Source organism: Salvia splendens, chromosome 9 (genome assembly GCF_004379255.2).
Source record: "Salvia splendens isolate huo1 chromosome 9, SspV2, whole genome shotgun sequence".
NCBI classification, from domain to species: domain Eukaryota; kingdom Viridiplantae; phylum Streptophyta; class Magnoliopsida; order Lamiales; family Lamiaceae; genus Salvia; species Salvia splendens.
Window position 1 is genome coordinate 18002479 of NC_056040.1, and position 17098 is coordinate 18019576.

The following is a 17098-nucleotide window of genomic DNA, read 5'->3' on the forward strand; positions in this document are numbered from 1 at the left end:
GAGCCTGTGTTTTTCAAGAGACTTTCACATATTTCGGCTGCAGATATTTTAACTTAATACGAATTCTAAAACATAAAGTTCTTTGGTAAATGGGAACTATAATCCTGACTATACATTACCCACTAAATTTCTCGTACAGTAAACAATAGAAGCTGCCAAGCTCCACCCTAAAAAGATTTATCTGTACAATACTACTATACGAGTTTTCCTACCTTTCACTCATTCCCACGAGTTTGTCCCATCCTCCAATGCTGGAAATGACACGACTCCTCAGCAGCAGCACAGCCACTGCTTACACCCTAGGGAAGATCAGCAGATCCAACAATGCCCAAACACCTAGCAAAGATGACGGCATCATCCCATTCAACAGCACCGTTTCTTCAGCAGCTACAGGCCTACAGTTCTGAGCTCTGGTGTTGGATAGCTGTGAACGCAGGTTCAATGTTCTCATTCACACTCTTTGTTGGCCTTTTCAATCTCTTTGGTCTTTGCTGTCTGGAGTCAGCAAGCAGCGAGGGATCCTCATGTTCGTAGTCTGCTATTGTTTGATTTGGTGATGATGAATCCACCTGTTTTGAGCTCTTCTGAGCCCTTGCTTTCGGCTGTGTTTGCTTGTCCCCGGCAGGTTTCCTCTGCAAAGGCAACAAATACATTACTAACCTACTCCAAAACGATGAACTCCTAAAGGCAATTATAAAATCCAGTTATCAATCCATATAAATATAATACTGAGTTCTTCCACAGCCAATAGTATGTTTTTCTACTTTGGGCCGTCCACAAAAATTAGCCACCTAGTTTTGGCAAGTTTCTCTCTCTAATAGAGTGGACCACATTCTCCACTAACCATACTTCAACTCCCTCTCTCTCTCTCCCCCCCCCCTACTTTACCAATTTTTCATTAAAACCCATGCGGTCCAAGACTATCGGTAGTGGACGGAGGTAGGGAGCCATGTAGATTATCACCTTTTTGCTGCTGGATTTTGTTTTTTCGGGATCTGGAGGTTCAAAGTCATTGTCCTGTAACTCCGCGTTAGCAAAATCCTCTAAAGACACAGCTCCTTCTGCATCGATTCTGATGCCCTTAGCACCACTTTTCTTCTTCTGCCTATCTTTTGCCTGTTACCGGAGCAGAACTCTTTTTTTTTCAATATCTTGAAAAGGGTATTATAATGATGATTCAGTGTATGAAAGAAAAAGCACACCTGTTGTGAAACTTCTTTTAGTTTATGCTCCAGTTGAGCATCATCGATCAATAATGATACGACGTCTTCAGGAGCCAAAAGGTCTCCTTGGACATGACCACCCGTCATCACAAGCTGCTGGACTGTGTTTTTCTGACTCGCTCTCTGAAGAATTTTTTCCTCTACCGTCTCTTTACAGATTAAGCGGTAAACAGTTACCTGGCAATGAAAAGGACATGTTTTAGCGAGACGATTATTAATATCAGAACTCAAAGCCATCAAATATCAAGACCAAAGATGCATAGATAAATCATTGAAAGAAAAACCACATGCAGACGTCCTTACAGTGAAAAAAGTAAGCAATATCTAATGTCGACTAGAAAAATTAATCTAATAACAATACCAAACTTCCAATTTAGGGCCCTGTTCATCTGTTGCAGTAGGAATGCAGGGAAAAAATTCCAAGTCAAAGTGCATAAGCTGTTGATCATTAAACTAAAATGTGCTACACTGCTTAGAAGAGAACACAAGACTTAAACTTGCAAATATGTAAGTCCGAAAGCACTAGAGCTTCCAATATTGTGCAATTTTTAAGATTTATAGCAAAGAAAAAGGACATAAAGAGACTGGCACCAGAACTATTAAGCAAATATTTCAGATAAAAAATAGATGGAGATAAAGATACTAACATCCTTAGTTTGACCCAGACGATGAGCCCGATCCATTGCCTGCAGATCCAATGTTGGATTCCAGTCACTTTCATAAAATATGACAGTGTCAGCAGCTGTCAAGTTGATTCCAAGCCCACCAGCTCTTGTGCTCAGCAAGAACACAAAGATATCACTCCTAAAAATAATTGGTATGAAGCTCAGATATATTCATGAGAGGGAGAGGGAGAGGGAGAGAGAGAGAGAGAGAGAGAGAGAGAGAGAGAGAGAGAGAGTCAGCAAAGCATATACCGGTGCTGGAAATCTTTCACCATGTCACGGCGATCCATTATTGTGGATGAACCATCAAGCCTCAAATACCGGTATTTTCTATAGTTCATATAATCCTGAAAAGCCATTGTGTCAACCTTAGAAACCACTCTCCTACAGCAATAATTTGAACTCAATCTTGCACACAGTTTAAATAATATCGTGGGGAAATTATAGCAGTACACGGAGCATCTACCATCTCCAACATATTAATATCTCCTCAAATAAACAGACATATTAAGTCAAACACGCAGGACCTTAATTAATGGTTCTCACATGGAATGAACTCTAGTCCCTTCAACAACTGAGCACAAAATACCCATATATCAAGTGGAGCTACTTACGGTAGGACATACGGTGCTGTAAGCCATCTATAATGATCAGTTTAGAAAAGCAAAACAAAGATGCGACCATGTCCTAATGATCTATGGTCTAGAGGAAATACCATGATCACCAAAAATGAGTTAGATTTACCTCAAGGATATTCAGCATTTTTGTCATTTGTGCAAAAAGAAGAACACGATGATTTTGAGCCCGTAGACGCTTTAAAAGCATATCAAGCGTTTGAAGCTTGCCAGAATCCTGGAATAAGTACAAGGTATCATAATGAAAATCCACTTGATACATGTGGCCAGTAAGAAGTACATGGGAGAAGGGAGGAAGGGCGTACTGTCAACATTTTTGCAGGGTCAAATGGTTGCATGGGTGGACAGGACCCGAAGATCTTGTAAGTAAGCTGAAGTGCAGGTTGAGTGATTGGTAATTCAGCATCAATCTCTTGTATTAAAGGGTGAGTGCCAATTGGTTTCCTTGGGCCATTATAATCAGATGTTCGTGCAAATCCAGTTAACAACCTCTTTAACCAGGGGTCGTGCCACTCTTGAACCATCTTGTATGCAAAGTTTCTATCAGAACAGCGGACATTTATCTGGAGCCAAAAGCATGGCCATAAGATCTCAGTTGAGGAACAAGTCATCAAAACCACATATATTTGTGTGTGTGCGTGCATCTATGTATAAGAAAAAATTTCTTCACTACTTACTGGAGGTGCTCTAGTTCTAGGGATGAACGAGTATACTGAATGCACAAGCTTGATATCAGATAGAAGTCTGTCCTGGTAAGGAATGATTAGAGCCTCGAATGGAGCATCCAAAGGACCTGTTGCAAGCTTTCTTCTAAGAACACTTTTTTCCGACCTACTAGGCAGTAGCAACATTCGCATGACAGCTCTCGCTTTTTCCTTGCCAATATGAGCATGCTGGATATCATGGACATCGCCATTATCACTTTCCATCAACAGGTCCAAAATTTCATCTAAATATTGCCGATCTGATCTCATAATGGAGAATAATAACCTCTCCATAAAAGAACCAGTTGCCAAGAATGACAATTCTGCTGGTGATAGATCAATAAAGCGGGAGAATTCAAATGTTCCACTTCGTCCACAATCCTTTTGGAGTGAAGAACTGGAGATATTTTCTGGTGAGAATGTGTTAAATAACTTCTGAATTGACTCCCTGCTTAAACACTGACCAGCTTCTGAGTTGTGAGCCTTGAAACCACCAACAGTCTCTTGGTAGACTAGTTTTGGTATCTATCAGAGTAAAATTCAAAGAAAAATTATTAAGTGAAGTGGACTGCATAAGAAAAATCATTAATCAGGTAGTAAACAAGATCATCAGAATAATAATCTAGAAGAGACATTGCCTTATATTGGACAGTTAGATTATTTAGTCTAACAACATTACATAATTTCCTTACGATTGAAGCACAGGTAGAGAAAATGGTGGGCGAGGCATAAAAAATAAATATATGTATAGGGATGTATTTATTCCAAAAATTTCTTGCTTGATAGCTTTACAGAAATTCTTCAAGGACATGAAACCTCGACAAAGTCAAGTGAGCTAACAGAAGCTATTCAGTTTCCAAACTGTGAAGATTACATCACCAAGTGTTTGGCTAATATATTGACATTCAACAATTAACATAAAGAAGCTACATACACTGAATAAATAGGGAAGTCACCATAAGGAAAAAAGTATGTGCTGTTAGGGGTGGCGGGTAGGGGGATTAGCCATTCCAATTACCTCGTAAGTAATAGGGCTTCTGCCACCAGAGTAAAAGACATCTTCCAGCTCGCCGAAGGGGGGAGGGGGAAGAGAATTCGGAACATCTCCAAAATGAAAATACGTGCTTCCTTCGTTTCTCTCAAACAATTCTGGATGATTGCATACCTGGATTGCAGAGGGGAACCCACGATTATATCAATCTAGGAATCAAAAGATGGGGAAGCCTACAAGTTACCCACCCTTTACAAGTGAATTAAAAATTCTAAGTATGCTTTGTTCAATTACATCATGTGACTTGATAATATCTTCTCAGAAATTGTTCATGGTAAATTTGAAACATAAAATGTAGTTGTAGTTCATCACAACTGGATAAATCTATAGAATCCCACTAATCAAGCGAAATTCTACCTTTCTGAGCTGGATGACAATGTTCATCAGGTTCAGAATCTTTTTCTCACTAAGATGTCCACGGTTTCCGTCAAACAACTCTGCAAGGGATATCTTGTTCTTTATAGCTTGGTAAAAAGCTTGCTGCCGAGAACTTAATTTACAGTGTACGGTAACTTCGGTTTTTCCTGTCAACTCAGAGACCACATCCTTCTTAACTCTCCTCAGCATGAAAGGTTTCAGAATGGCATGCTGTTATCAGTGAGTTTGAGAAAGAGAGTGAGAAGCAAAATATAATGAATCATAGATCCAAAACATAAGCAACAGAATCCAGCATATCATAGGACAACTTTTTTATGATAAACTAAAGCTTTAAAGCAATTATTTGGCATCAACATCATTGATCAGCCGGGGCATACCCAGACAGAATTCCAGCCACACAAGCAACTATAAAGTCTGATCATCTGATGTACATTTAAACAAGATCATACTCTTTGACCTAGAACATATGATTTGCTACCAACTCAAACTAACACCAACACATTAAAACCATGCTTTGAGCTCTAAAGTAATGAATGTGATGCTTACCAATCGATTAAGCTGGTGCTCGTTTAATGTCCCACCATGTTCTGCATGACTCTCAATTCTGATAAAGTTAAGGAGAATAAGGAAAAAAAACTTTTAGCTCATATAGATGACGGTAACCAACAGTGTAGAGAAGAAACATACCCTTTTGAAAACCATTCATTGAATTGTTCATGGCTATCAAATAAAGTTGGCATAATAAAATGTAAGAGTGCCCACAGTTCAGCCATGTTATTTTGAATAGGAGTTCCAGTCAGAAGCAAGCGGTTTCGGCAATTAAAGCTGAGCAGTGTTTTCCATCTTATACTGCCATTCCAACATTCAACATTGTCAATAGTAGCATATATAAGATATTTACCTATATATCACATGTGTGTGTGACTAAATAATTTGAGAAATAGATAAAACTGCGAACTGCAAGTAGTTTAACTACAGAGTAAAAATGTGAATCCTAGAAGTGAACGCGGAGGGATTGTGTACACACATTAAAGGGGAAACAAAAGTTGGGTAAAAAGCTAGTTTTGAAGAGCTTTTTTGGCATATTTGTGTCTATGCTGGGTCTAGAACACATAAATGCAGATATGTATATACAGAAAATTGCAATTATGTAGCATACATAATTGGAGTAAGATGACTGTCGAAGACTCGGACCTGTTGGAACTTTTGATTGCCTGGGCTTCATCCAACACCATGTATTGCCATTTCACACGGCGAAAGTACTTCTCGTCAGAAACCAGCAGCTGGTAACTGGTGATGAGAATGTGAAATCCAGCCTCCCTGACAAATTGGGCAGGCTTGACTCAGTGAAACAAAAGAATAAACTTGAAATTTTCAGAAAAGTAAAAAAGTCAAAGAGAGCCAAACAAATCAAGAGCTAATTAGTCCAATGCACAATGAAAAGAGAAAAAAAGCCAAAGCATGGTATCTATTTGTGCTTCCACAAAAGCTCCAGCAACGGAAGTGTGACACTTTCAATACCCATTTCCCAATTTCCATGTGAAGCAAGCAATAACACAGTCAATGGCATCTTCATTCCTAATTTCAGCCTCTCACATTCACTCTTGAATTTAAGCAACCTTCACTATATCGATAATATATGCATGGAAATGGTTGCGCTGTATACATATGGGCACTAGTAAATTATGCATAATGTAGTGCCTCTTCTCAAGCAGTTAACTAATAAAAAATGCATATTATTGCTATTAGTGTCCCCATTGCTCAACCATTCATGATACTTTACTGCACATAAAATGTTAAAGCTGCTTTGTTGAAAATTTGATTTATCATTACTAGGCTTATTTCAATTCCAAGAAAACAATGTCTTAACAACCTAGCCTAGAGTTGTGTAATTTCCCAGAATTTACATATCATCTAATTCTCATTCAGATGACATATTACCATAACAGCAGAGTTTTATATCAGTTACACCTAACAACATATATGCAAAGAATCAGACCACTCGCTATAGTACAATGTTATGGATGGCGTATGGCGGCTTACGGCAGTAAGCCAAAAAACCGCCACAGGGATATGGCGGTCGATGAATTAATTAATAAAATATTAGTAATATATGTATAGATAAATTCAAAAAATTAAAAAAATAATAAAAACATGTAAATATCAACTACTAAAACAGTTAATAAAGCGTAAAGTCATAAGCAATTATATATTATGCCTATAATAATAAGTCTTAGTTCAACCATTAAAATATAAAGTCATCATTATAATATATATAAAATCTAAATTAAAACCATCCTCAATCATCATCCTCCCCAACATAGCCATCCTCATCCTCATCAATATCATCGTCCTCCGGGTCCTCCGGCTCCAAAGAAGTAGATCCTTCTTCTTCATCACCAACTTCTTCATCTTCCGATTCTTCATCCACAAGCTCTCTTTCTTCAACCACTGTCTCCAATCTGCCTTTCCCTTTCCCTTTCCCTTTCCCTATTTGGCCCTTCCCTTTTCTAGATATGGATGTGGTTCTTGAGGCTTTCCTAGAACTTGATGAGGTAGAAGTTTCTTTTCTTTTCTTAGACCAACACCTAGTATAAGTGATAGGCTCTCCAATGCCCGACGCCTCGTACACGGTATCCCAATCAAGCGAATCTCCATCAAAAACCATATCATTGCCTTCACCTTCACCACCGTCGTACTCTCCAACCAACCACTCGTTACTGTGATCAAGGTAATCGACTGAAAGAGGATCGAGTTCATTTCTTTGTTCGTACCTCTCATACAATTTTTGGTTATATTTGACTGGCGACGGGGGGCAGGCGCTGACTGGCGAGCGGGGGCCACTGACCGGCGTCGTTTGGTGTAGCTAGGGTTTTTTTTGGAGGTTGGCGCAGCTAGGGTTTATTTGGGAGAGAATCTGATTCTAAAAACAAAACAAAATTTATTAATTGGGTCGGGTTTGGGCCGGGTTTGAGGGTAAAATAAATTTGGACCGTCTTATTTGCTAATTGGGCTGAGGATTGGGGGCAGCCCAATCAAAACTGACGCCATACCTGCCATGGCGCCTCATTCGTGGCGGCAAATGGCAGTTGCCATTAAAAAGTTTCATGGCAGCGTAACGCTATGGGGTTTTTCTTGAAACCCGCCATGCAATGGCGCCACGGCGGCGCCATAGCCGATATTTAATAACACTGACTATGGTAACATATAAATGAGATATAACAGAAGTATCAGTGTATTCTTCATGGAACAAGCAGCTAAAAGAAGCACATGGAGGTTAGAACTGGTGACTCACCTTCGATAAAGATGCTTTGGGTTGATGTTCTTCCTAAGCACTGTACGCTCCTGAAGACCACCCCAATATGGAAGAGTCTTCAAGTCAGGACAGAAACGGCTGATTTCATCAGCCCAATTGTTCAAGACAGAAGCAGGTGCAACCACCAGAAAAGGCCCCCATATATTTTTTTCCTATGCATCAGAACCAGTTAGACAGAATGACTTCCAGCCAGAAACTTGATAGAATAATTAATTACCTCGGCCAAATGAGCCAAGAATGCCATAGCTTGAATTGTCTTTCCCAGACCCATTTCATCAGCGAGAATACCATTTAATCCCTGGTAAGAAAAGATGTGAGTCAGATCCACCGGGGCAGCCTTCTAAAGTGGGAGCAGACACTAGTTACCTGCTCGTAACAATTTACAAGCCACTGAAGGCCTTTCAGTTGATATTCTTTAAGGGAACCCTTGAACATCACAGGCGTCTGAACTGTTGATCCTACAGGCATGGTTGACCTGAGAGAACCATAAACAATTACTTACTAGTACATTAATGATCAAGGATGGAATACTTTTATCAACTGAAAATCGAGAGTGGGGATTAGGAAGTAATGTCAGAAGTAAAAAAGAAACCCACGGGTGCAGCAAATCAATATTGCTAGACTCGGTGACCAAGCCATCTTGGAGAGGGACCTCAGCTTCTCCAGCTAGACGTAGCTTTAAGCATTCGTTATCAAATGCACTTGTCATTTTCTTCTGCTTTGAAACTGCATCATGAGCTGCTCTGAGAGCTTCCCTTCTTAATTCAGCAGCTTCAGGATCCTCTTCCTCCGGCAGCTGATCTGAAAGAATTTCTTGGTCATCAGATTTTTCATCACCCACTGCTAATGCTCCCGAGGGTTCTGAGGCCTTATTCTGCATGAAGTGACTGTAAAGTTCTGTCTGTGACAACAGAAAATTGAGCCTCTGCTGCTGCCTCTTAGCTTCACGAAGTTCTTGTTCACGCTTCAGAGCTTCAGCAGCTTCTTTTTCTTCTCTTTTCCTCACTTCCGCCTTCAAGTGAATGATTTCATAGATTAGAAAGTAGAAACTCCGTATCACTGGCTTTATGTAAATTTGTCACCAAAGTATGAACCATATCGAATCAAGCTCTATCAAAAACATCATAATTCTTAAGCTTTTGAGCAACTTTTATAATAGTGCTATAGTATTTTATTTGACAGTCTTTCAATTATGTAACTATGTGATGTGTTTAAGAAGGTTTCTTCTTGCTGAAAATAGAATTAATAGTAAGAAAGTACCATCTCCTTGTCAACTCTCTTCCAAAACACTAGCATGTCTCTAGCCAGTTTCCTTGTCCTGATTCCAGCACCCCTCATCAATTTGAGAGACCTGCTGACTTTCATTTTCACCTGGAAAAGAATCAAGATCGGTTTAAGACAGAATACTGGATAAGGGTGTTGAGTTGATCATGATGGATTATTATGGGAAAACAACATATGTCACAGTAGCACAAACCTCTCTTTGACAGGTTTCAGAAACTCTCTTAGCATCAATAATTTGCTTTCTGTGGAAATTAGTGAAAATCCTGTGATGTTTTGGAATTTCTTTTCTTGCTATATTAACCCAATATTTACTGAACTTTTCCATTTCTTCCCTCTCAATTGCAGAAGGGTCTTTCTTCACCTTTGCCTTCTTGGGTAAACCACGTTCAATGATCTGCACCATCTCAATTAATAACATGACTGATAATCAGATACATAAAATTACAAAAACAAAATAAAGGTCGAGCAAGAAATTTTCCTAACCTCATAAGTATCCCCCTTCTCCAAAACTTTTACATAATACACCTGCAATATACCACCTTCTGACAATATAGATCGCCTAATCCTTCCAGCTGCCCCTTCGGGAATGCCATCACTTCCCAATGCTGTTTCACTGATGCTTAGACAGAAATTCTCAGCATAATTATTGGTCTGCTGGGCTCTCAATCTAGCCTGAAGTGATTCGTACTGAGGCCGTTGGTCACCCATCCCTGCCCTGCTTCCATGCTGAAACTTGTTATCAGAAGCCATCATTGCAGCTAATGAACCCAAGTCAAGGGTGCCCTTTAGGTAAAATTCCTCCACTTGGATATCTGACATACTTGGCAAACTTAGTGACGATGACAGCTTTTCAAAGGGAAGAGGAATCCTATATGTAATGGCATCCCCTATATCCAGAAAAGCTGGTTCAAGATTTGGTCTGAAATTTTGAAACGATGCACCAAGGATTAGCCAAAATTAATCAAAGATTCTGTTATATCGGTTACAACAGAGCAAACACGTAGTGATACCTCTCATAAATTACTTGTATGATACTTCAAAATTGAACAGAAACCAACTAAATAGAAAGGTTAACTCCTTGGTCTCTCCTTCCAGAATCTTGATAATAAAAAGCTTGGCAAAAGTCCTGATATCTATGGTAATTGGCTCACATAACCATTGTAGTGGTCTAGTGGATGTATTTGCTTTTTACAAATGATATATTTCATCTGATTTTAGTGACTGCTGTGCTAGTGCCCAACAAGCTAACCTTATCTGGTCTGTGAATAATAGCAAAGTATCCAGAAAAATATACTCCCTCCGTCCACCAATAAATGTCTCATTTGGATTTTTACTACTTTTGGTAATGGACCCCACATTTCACTAATTTTATTTCACTCACATTTCACTATAAAACTAATACAGAGTATATAAAAGTAGGACCACCTTCCACTAACATTTTTTACTCACATTCTGCTACATTTCTTAAAACCCGTGCCCGGTCAAATTGGCCTTGTATTGGTGGACGGAGGGAGTACTTGACATAGATGGAGAGTCATTTCAGGCTTATATTATTTCTAAAAGTTTTCATAATCTCAACCCCAATCACTTTTTCTTTCTATCTCTCTCTTACTTTACCAATTATCCATTAAACCCCGTGTCCCTTCAAAAGTTCATATTTTTCAAGGACGTATGAAATAACCTTACAAGTTACAATCTCCGAAAACGAGATATTCTAGTATCCAGAGTACTGCTACTATTTAAGTCAAAACTAAAAATTTCCCTAAAACAATTAGTTTACACTAATAACAAGAACAATCCATCACGTGTAATACATGAGGCAAGAGGCAAACCTGGAAGCACCGTATTGCTGCCCAAAATCTGATTCAGGATAATTTCCTAGTTTTTGAGAACTACTACTGTTTAGAAAATCCGAAGTCGATTCAAACTTGGGAAATCCCCCCCTGTTATCATTCATTGGTTTCTGATCTTTAAGGGCCACATTACTTTTGATTGCCATAGTCCCAGTTCTTGTCTGTCCTGGATTTTGGGGGGCATAGTTGAGCCTCCTTTTGTACTTCTGAATATGATCTCCAAGCATTGCACGATATCGCTCCTCTGAAATATATGAACTGTAACTGCCTGTTCCTTCCTCGTCACTACTATAAGCACTCCGCCTCTTCATTTTTGATCCCCTCTCCGACATTGTTCCATTCATGTCGCCTAACGCTCCCCCTAGTCAACAAAAAAACAACTAGCTCTCAAATTTACGAATAGAGCCTAAAACAACTCCAGAACGCATCAACTTATTCAACTGCACGCCATACATGCAATGGTAAAAATAATAATAACCGAGAGAAAACTTGCTATTAATCTGATTTCCATGTTCAAATTCAACCCAGAAAGAAAAAAACACAACAAAAACAAGAAATATACATATACAGATTTTCTGACAAAACCGAATTGCCTACCTTGGCTACCTCTGCTCTCATCCTGACTACTATTCCCATAATAATCAAAATCTTCATCTTGTTTCGGCAGTTGAAAGTTCATCAAAGGCTAAAAAAATTGGGAAAAAAATTAATATAGAGCATAACGATTCAATTTATTCAAAAACCAAAAAGCCACACTAACGTGCCTATGAACCCAAGCAAATTACACTAACCACGCATCATAGCAATAGAAAACCCAAAATAGAAAAAATTTCACATAATTATTCACAAATTCCCCCTTTTTCTATCAAAATCAAATCGCCACAACAAAATTCACAAGCAAAAGATTGTAACGAGATAGAAAACCTAATTTTATAGAGCAGTGACTCCTCCAAAATTACCTCAAGATTGAAGAGATTTCCGTATGTATACTTCCTCTTGGAGTCCATGAGCTCTGCTACTGAATTTATGGCGAAGAAACCAGAATCCGGCGACGAGCATTGGCGGAGAAAATTACGAGAAGAAGAAGCTTCGTGGCTGGGGGCGGGAGTGGAAGAGGAGATGGAGAAGGCGCGAGACAAACCCTAACCCTAGAGAGAGAGGGGGGAGAGTAACGGAGGAGAAAGATAAGGAGAAGAAGAGAGGAAGCGGGGACATTGGTGGAGTTGTGCATTGGTCCTTGCTAAAATGAGCCGGTGGGATGGGGGTCGGTTAACGTGCGCGCCTCGCTACAATGAGCCTTTTTCTATCTTCTTCTTAATCTCCACTCTGCATCAGGAAATTTTTTATCCCTAATAAAAATGTAATTATTCGACACTTTTAATAAGGGCATAGTCGGAATATTGTAAAACACTGTTATAATTCACGTTTCATGCTTCCTCTCCCGTATAAATAAATCCTGTGTTATAATTCACGTTTCATGCTTCCTCTCCCGTATAAATAGATCAGGATTGACACGAATTTTAATGTGTAATGGGTAAAGTAAAAGAAAATGAGAAAAAAATGTTGAATTTGTGTAATGGATAGTGGAACTCATAGCTTTGATATCGCTAAAGATCAAATTTGTTGGGGTTCACAGTCTGACCGAGACCTTTTTTAATTCAGTGTGAGTTGATCAGCCACACGATCAAAAGGTTGATCACAACAATAAATGAATATAATAATCTAAAATAATACTCCCTCCGTCCCTAATAGATGACATACTCGGAAAATGGTACAAGATATTAGGAGATGTTGTTTTGTGTGTTAAGTGGAGAGAGAAAATAATATATTTATATTAATGTGAGAGATAACTTTTTCTAAAAAAGAAATGTGATATCTTTCGTGGGACAAACTAAAAAGGAAAGTGTGACATCTCTTATGGGACGGAGAGAGTATTAGTAAGAATCGTTTAGATCTACAAATATACAACATAATATAGATAAGTTCAAAGCAACATAACCATGTATCTATCAAGAGCACTAGTTTTATAGAGAATTTCAAAATGAGAACATAAAAGACTAGCCTTCGTTGGAACACTATTACCACCACTATAACAACCCAAACAAGTTCACTTAAAAACAATCGTCAAAGGTGAATTCATATTCAAAGTTGTTCCATTAACCTTTCGGTTATCACCACAAGGACCTTTACTCACAACACACAGTCTTTTTCTGAGAAAGAAGACTAAGAAGAAGAAAAAGAGGACAGAGAGAGAAAACCCTAGAAGAATAATGAGAATGAGATAAATGAATGGACCAAATCCGAATGAAGTCTTTCACCCGACTAAAGGGTTTTCAAAGACATCTTGGTCCCTATACTGGAAGTCAAAATGCGGGTTAGAAAAATTTCTACTACAAATCTAAAGCCCATTTTGGTAAATAAAGTAAAAATGAACTACATACGTTCATTCCATCTAAAGTCTAAACTCGTTGTTTGGACTGGCTCCAAGGGCACAGTTGCATGTTTGGTTCGTTATGCAAGGGAGGTTCAAGACAACGAACAGACATACTACACAGATTTGGCGTTTCCGGTATTGGAGATGATTAGTGCATTTTTTGCTGCGAGGAGCTGAAGACCTCTTTGTTTTGTGTTATACCATGGTCGATTAGCAAAATAAAATGGTCTTGTAACGGTTAGAATGAAATTGGGACTTGGAGAAGAAAATGTTAATTTTGCGCCTTTATTCGTAGATTAGAAGTTTGTGCCCCAGATTTCCACTCTCAGTCACCTCATAAACAGAAGTTTTGAGGGTTATCAGAAGGTTGGAATGCACACTAAAAATGTAACTCATACTCCATGTCGCTTGGTGAAGTCCAAATGTGAGTTTACTTGGGATATTTTGTTGTTTCGGTGCTGATTTGGTGGTTCTTGAGGCCATCTACTTGATAGGTTTTGTGCGGCCTTAAGCTCGTCAATCTTTGGATGTTAGCTTAGTTTTGTATTTTGCTTTTTGTTTTCTTTGTCGGTCTTTTGACCTTCATATTTGTATATTGGAATTTTTGCTCGCAATTTTTTGTTTTGAGGTTTTCTAAATACATCTAAAAAATATATTTATTCACACTTTATTAAAACTAGAAACTATCTTTTTTAAGCAACATTTGTTGAGAAAAAATTTCTTATCACCTAATGATTTGTTATCACAAAGAAGAAATGAGGAATGGAGGAGAAAGCTAAAATAAGGGAAAAAGGAAAAGACATTTCCTAGATTTAAATCATGCTGAAATAATGTGTGTCAAATCTACATAAAATATAACGAGTCTTTATTTGCGAAAATGTCAAATATGAACGAGGATGACGAGGAGGATACACAACCAGAGGCCGAGTGTCAATTGCAGGATGATCATGTTATCACGGCGGACCTATCTCAACTGCATTCTTTGAACGGGAACATCCGGTCTAGGCCGTTTCGGGTGACGGGAAAAATTGGGGCCACGGAGGTGGGCGTCCTTATTGATACAGGGAGCACCCACGACTTCCTACACCCACGGATTGCGGAGCGCCTCCAGCTCGCTTTGACGCCTATTCGACCCTTTCGGGTTTATGTCGGAAACGGGGCCTCGTTATTATGCGCACACGTGTCTTGTCGCACGAAGTTAACTATGCAGGGTGTTCAGTTTCTGGTGGATTTGCACATTCTAGAAGTGCATGGGGCGGAGGTGATTTTGGGGATGGACTGGCTAGAATCACTTGGCAAGATCTCGGCGGATTTTGTGGGGAAAACCTTGGAGTTCCGGCAGGGAGAGAAATCGATCGTGTTGAAGGGGGATATGCCGGGACCGCAGCAGCTTTCCTTAAGCTCGTTGATGCTGCTGGCAGCTCACTCTCCGTCACACGAATTCTATGAAATTGTGCCTTTAGAATCATTACCGGAGCCGGGAGAGTTATTATCCGTCGAGCCATGTTTTCCATCTGAACTGCCGCCGCAGATCAGGGAAGTGTTGGAGGCTCATCAGCAGGTGTTCGCATTGCCAGTAGGGATGCCGCCTAAGCGAGCTTTCGATCATAAAATCCATTTGCTCCCGAACACCAAACCAATTAACGTGCGGCCATATCGTTACCCTTACTTTCAGAAGAACGAGATCGAGCGCCAGGTGCAAGAAATGTTGGAACAAGGGATAATACAGCGCAGCCAGTGCCCTTTCTCATCTCCAGTACTGTTGATTCGGAAGAAGGATGGATCCTTCAGGTTTTGCATAGATTATCATGCACTAAATTTGGCGACTGTCCCGGACCACTTTCCGATCCCAACCGCGGATGAACTATTCGATGAGCTAGGTGCGGCCAAGTTCTTTACCAAGTTGGACTTACGTTCGGGATATCACCAAATTCGGATGCACGGGGAGGATATTTTTAACACCGCATTCCGCACTCATGATGGTCATTTTGAATTTCTGGTCATGCCTTTCGGTCTGACTAACGAGCCATCCACATTCCAGGCAGCAATGAACGGAATATTTCAACCCCTACTTCAAAAATTTGTCATCGTGTTCTTCGATGATATTTTGGTGTATAGTCCTTCCCTCGAGGCCCATTGCGAGCACTTGACGGAGGTTTTGACAATATTATAGTCCCACCAGTTTTTTGTGAAGTTGACGAAGTGCTCATTCTGCAGCACCACAGTCAAATACTTAGGCCATCTCATTACGGATGACCCTTTGAAAGCAGATCCGACAAAGATAGAAGCTATGATAGCTTGGCCTACACCGCGGACAGTGAAGCAGTTAAGGGGATTTTTGGGGCTGACCGGGTATTATCGCCGCTTCGTCGCTAACTACGCTATGATTGCAGCTCCTCTTACTGATTTACTTAAGAAGGATTCCTTTGAGTGGGATGACACAGCAGGGGACGCCTTCGCCGCCCTCAAAATGGCGATGACCTCGGCACCGGTTTTAAGCCTTCCAGACTTCTCTAAACCGTTTTGCATTGAGACGGATGCTTCGGACGTTGGCATCGGGGCAGTGCTCATTCAGAACGCACACCCCATCGCGTTCTTTAGCAAGAAATTGGGTCCCCGTCGGAAGGCCGCGTCCACCTATCATAAGGAATTGTTTGCCATTGTGGAGGCAGTTCAAAAGTGGCGCCAATACTTGTTGGGAAGGGAGTTTGTGATTCGTTCAGATCAAAAGAGCTTAAAGGAATTGTTCCAACAGATTTTTCATACCCCGGATCAGCAAATGTACGTCCGAAAGTTAATGGGGTACAAGTTCAGAATTGAGTACAAGAAGGGGATATCGAATAAAGCAGCTGACGCCCTTTCACATCGTGAGGAACCTGACTCGTTATCAGCTGACGAGACGTCTTCGGCAGTGGACGAGGCCACCTCCGGGGTGGCTTTGTTGGCAGCAGTGGCTCACCCACTCCCGCGCCTACTGGATGTCCTGCGCACGGAGGCAGCGATGTTTCCCAAATTGGTGGAGCTGACCGTGAAGATCAGGTCCGGGGCGGCTCCGGCGCACCTATCTTGGGCGGATGGCCTGATTTATTTTGACCGGAGAGTGCTTGTCAGCCCATCGTCGACCATGAAGAAGCTACTTTTGGAGGAACATCATTGCACGCCGCTAGCCGGTCATCCCGGCCACGAGCGCACATTCCGTTTGTTAGCAGCAGGATTTTATTGGCCCAAAATACGGAAGGAAGTGCGGGACTTCGTGGATGCTTGTGTCGTATGTCAATCTACTAAGTACTTGACACAGAAACCGGCCGGTCTCCTTCAACCTCTGCCCGTTCCAGCTCAGGTTTGGGAAGACGTCTCGATGGACTTCATCACGGGGTTGCCACAGTCCCGCGGGTATACTACTATCATGGTAGTCGTGGATAGATTGTCCAAATACGCACATTTTGCAGCCTTACCCACCCGTTTCGACGCATTGCGCGTGGCGCACCTCTTCGTCAATATTGTGGTCCGCCATCACGGGTTTCCTAAGACATTGGTTTCGGATCGTGACCCGGT

General features: G+C 40.5%; 1 protein-coding gene across 2 annotated transcripts; it reads right to left on the reverse strand.

Annotated features, from left to right (window-relative positions):
* Positions 1-9: 9 nt before the first annotated feature.
* Positions 10-12431, reverse strand: LOC121747771 (chromatin-remodeling ATPase INO80-like). Of its 2 annotated transcripts, XM_042141881.1 has the most exons (23): positions 12069-12431; positions 11707-11794; positions 11089-11470; positions 9740-10175; positions 9450-9650; positions 9233-9343; positions 8569-8984; positions 8339-8447; positions 8190-8270; positions 7952-8124; positions 5851-5976; positions 5344-5505; positions 5203-5260; positions 4636-4866; positions 4246-4392; positions 3201-3752; positions 2829-3086; positions 2633-2740; positions 2141-2235; positions 1871-2027; positions 1203-1400; positions 964-1116; positions 10-632 (listed from the first exon to the last, which is right to left on the reverse strand). In XM_042141881.1, the coding sequence occupies exons 1-23, from the start codon at positions 12114-12116 to the stop codon at positions 396-398; spliced, it is 4527 nt and encodes a 1508-aa protein (XP_041997815.1). In that variant the 5' UTR covers positions 12117-12431; the 3' UTR covers positions 10-395. The 2 variants fall into 2 exon arrangements, with proteins under 2 accessions (XP_041997815.1, XP_041997816.1); XM_042141882.1 differs by lacking the exon at positions 11707-11794.
* Between the last annotated feature and the right edge of the window lie 4667 nt (positions 12432-17098).

Bases quoted from the DNA above. Each gene is read 5' to 3' on its own strand.
- LOC121747771 (XM_042141881.1), bottom strand. From the start codon at position 12,116: ATGGACTCCAAGAGGAAGTATACATACGGAAATCTCTTCAATCTTGAG. The intron at 11,471-11,706 runs GTAGGCAATTCG...TTTGTTGACTAG, and splicing joins TGAGAGCAGAGGTAGCCAAG to GGGGAGCGTTAGGCGACATG. The intron at 4,393-4,635 runs GTAGAATTTCGC...TCTGCAATCCAG, and splicing joins TTGTCATCCAGCTCAGAAAG to GTATGCAATCATCCAGAATT.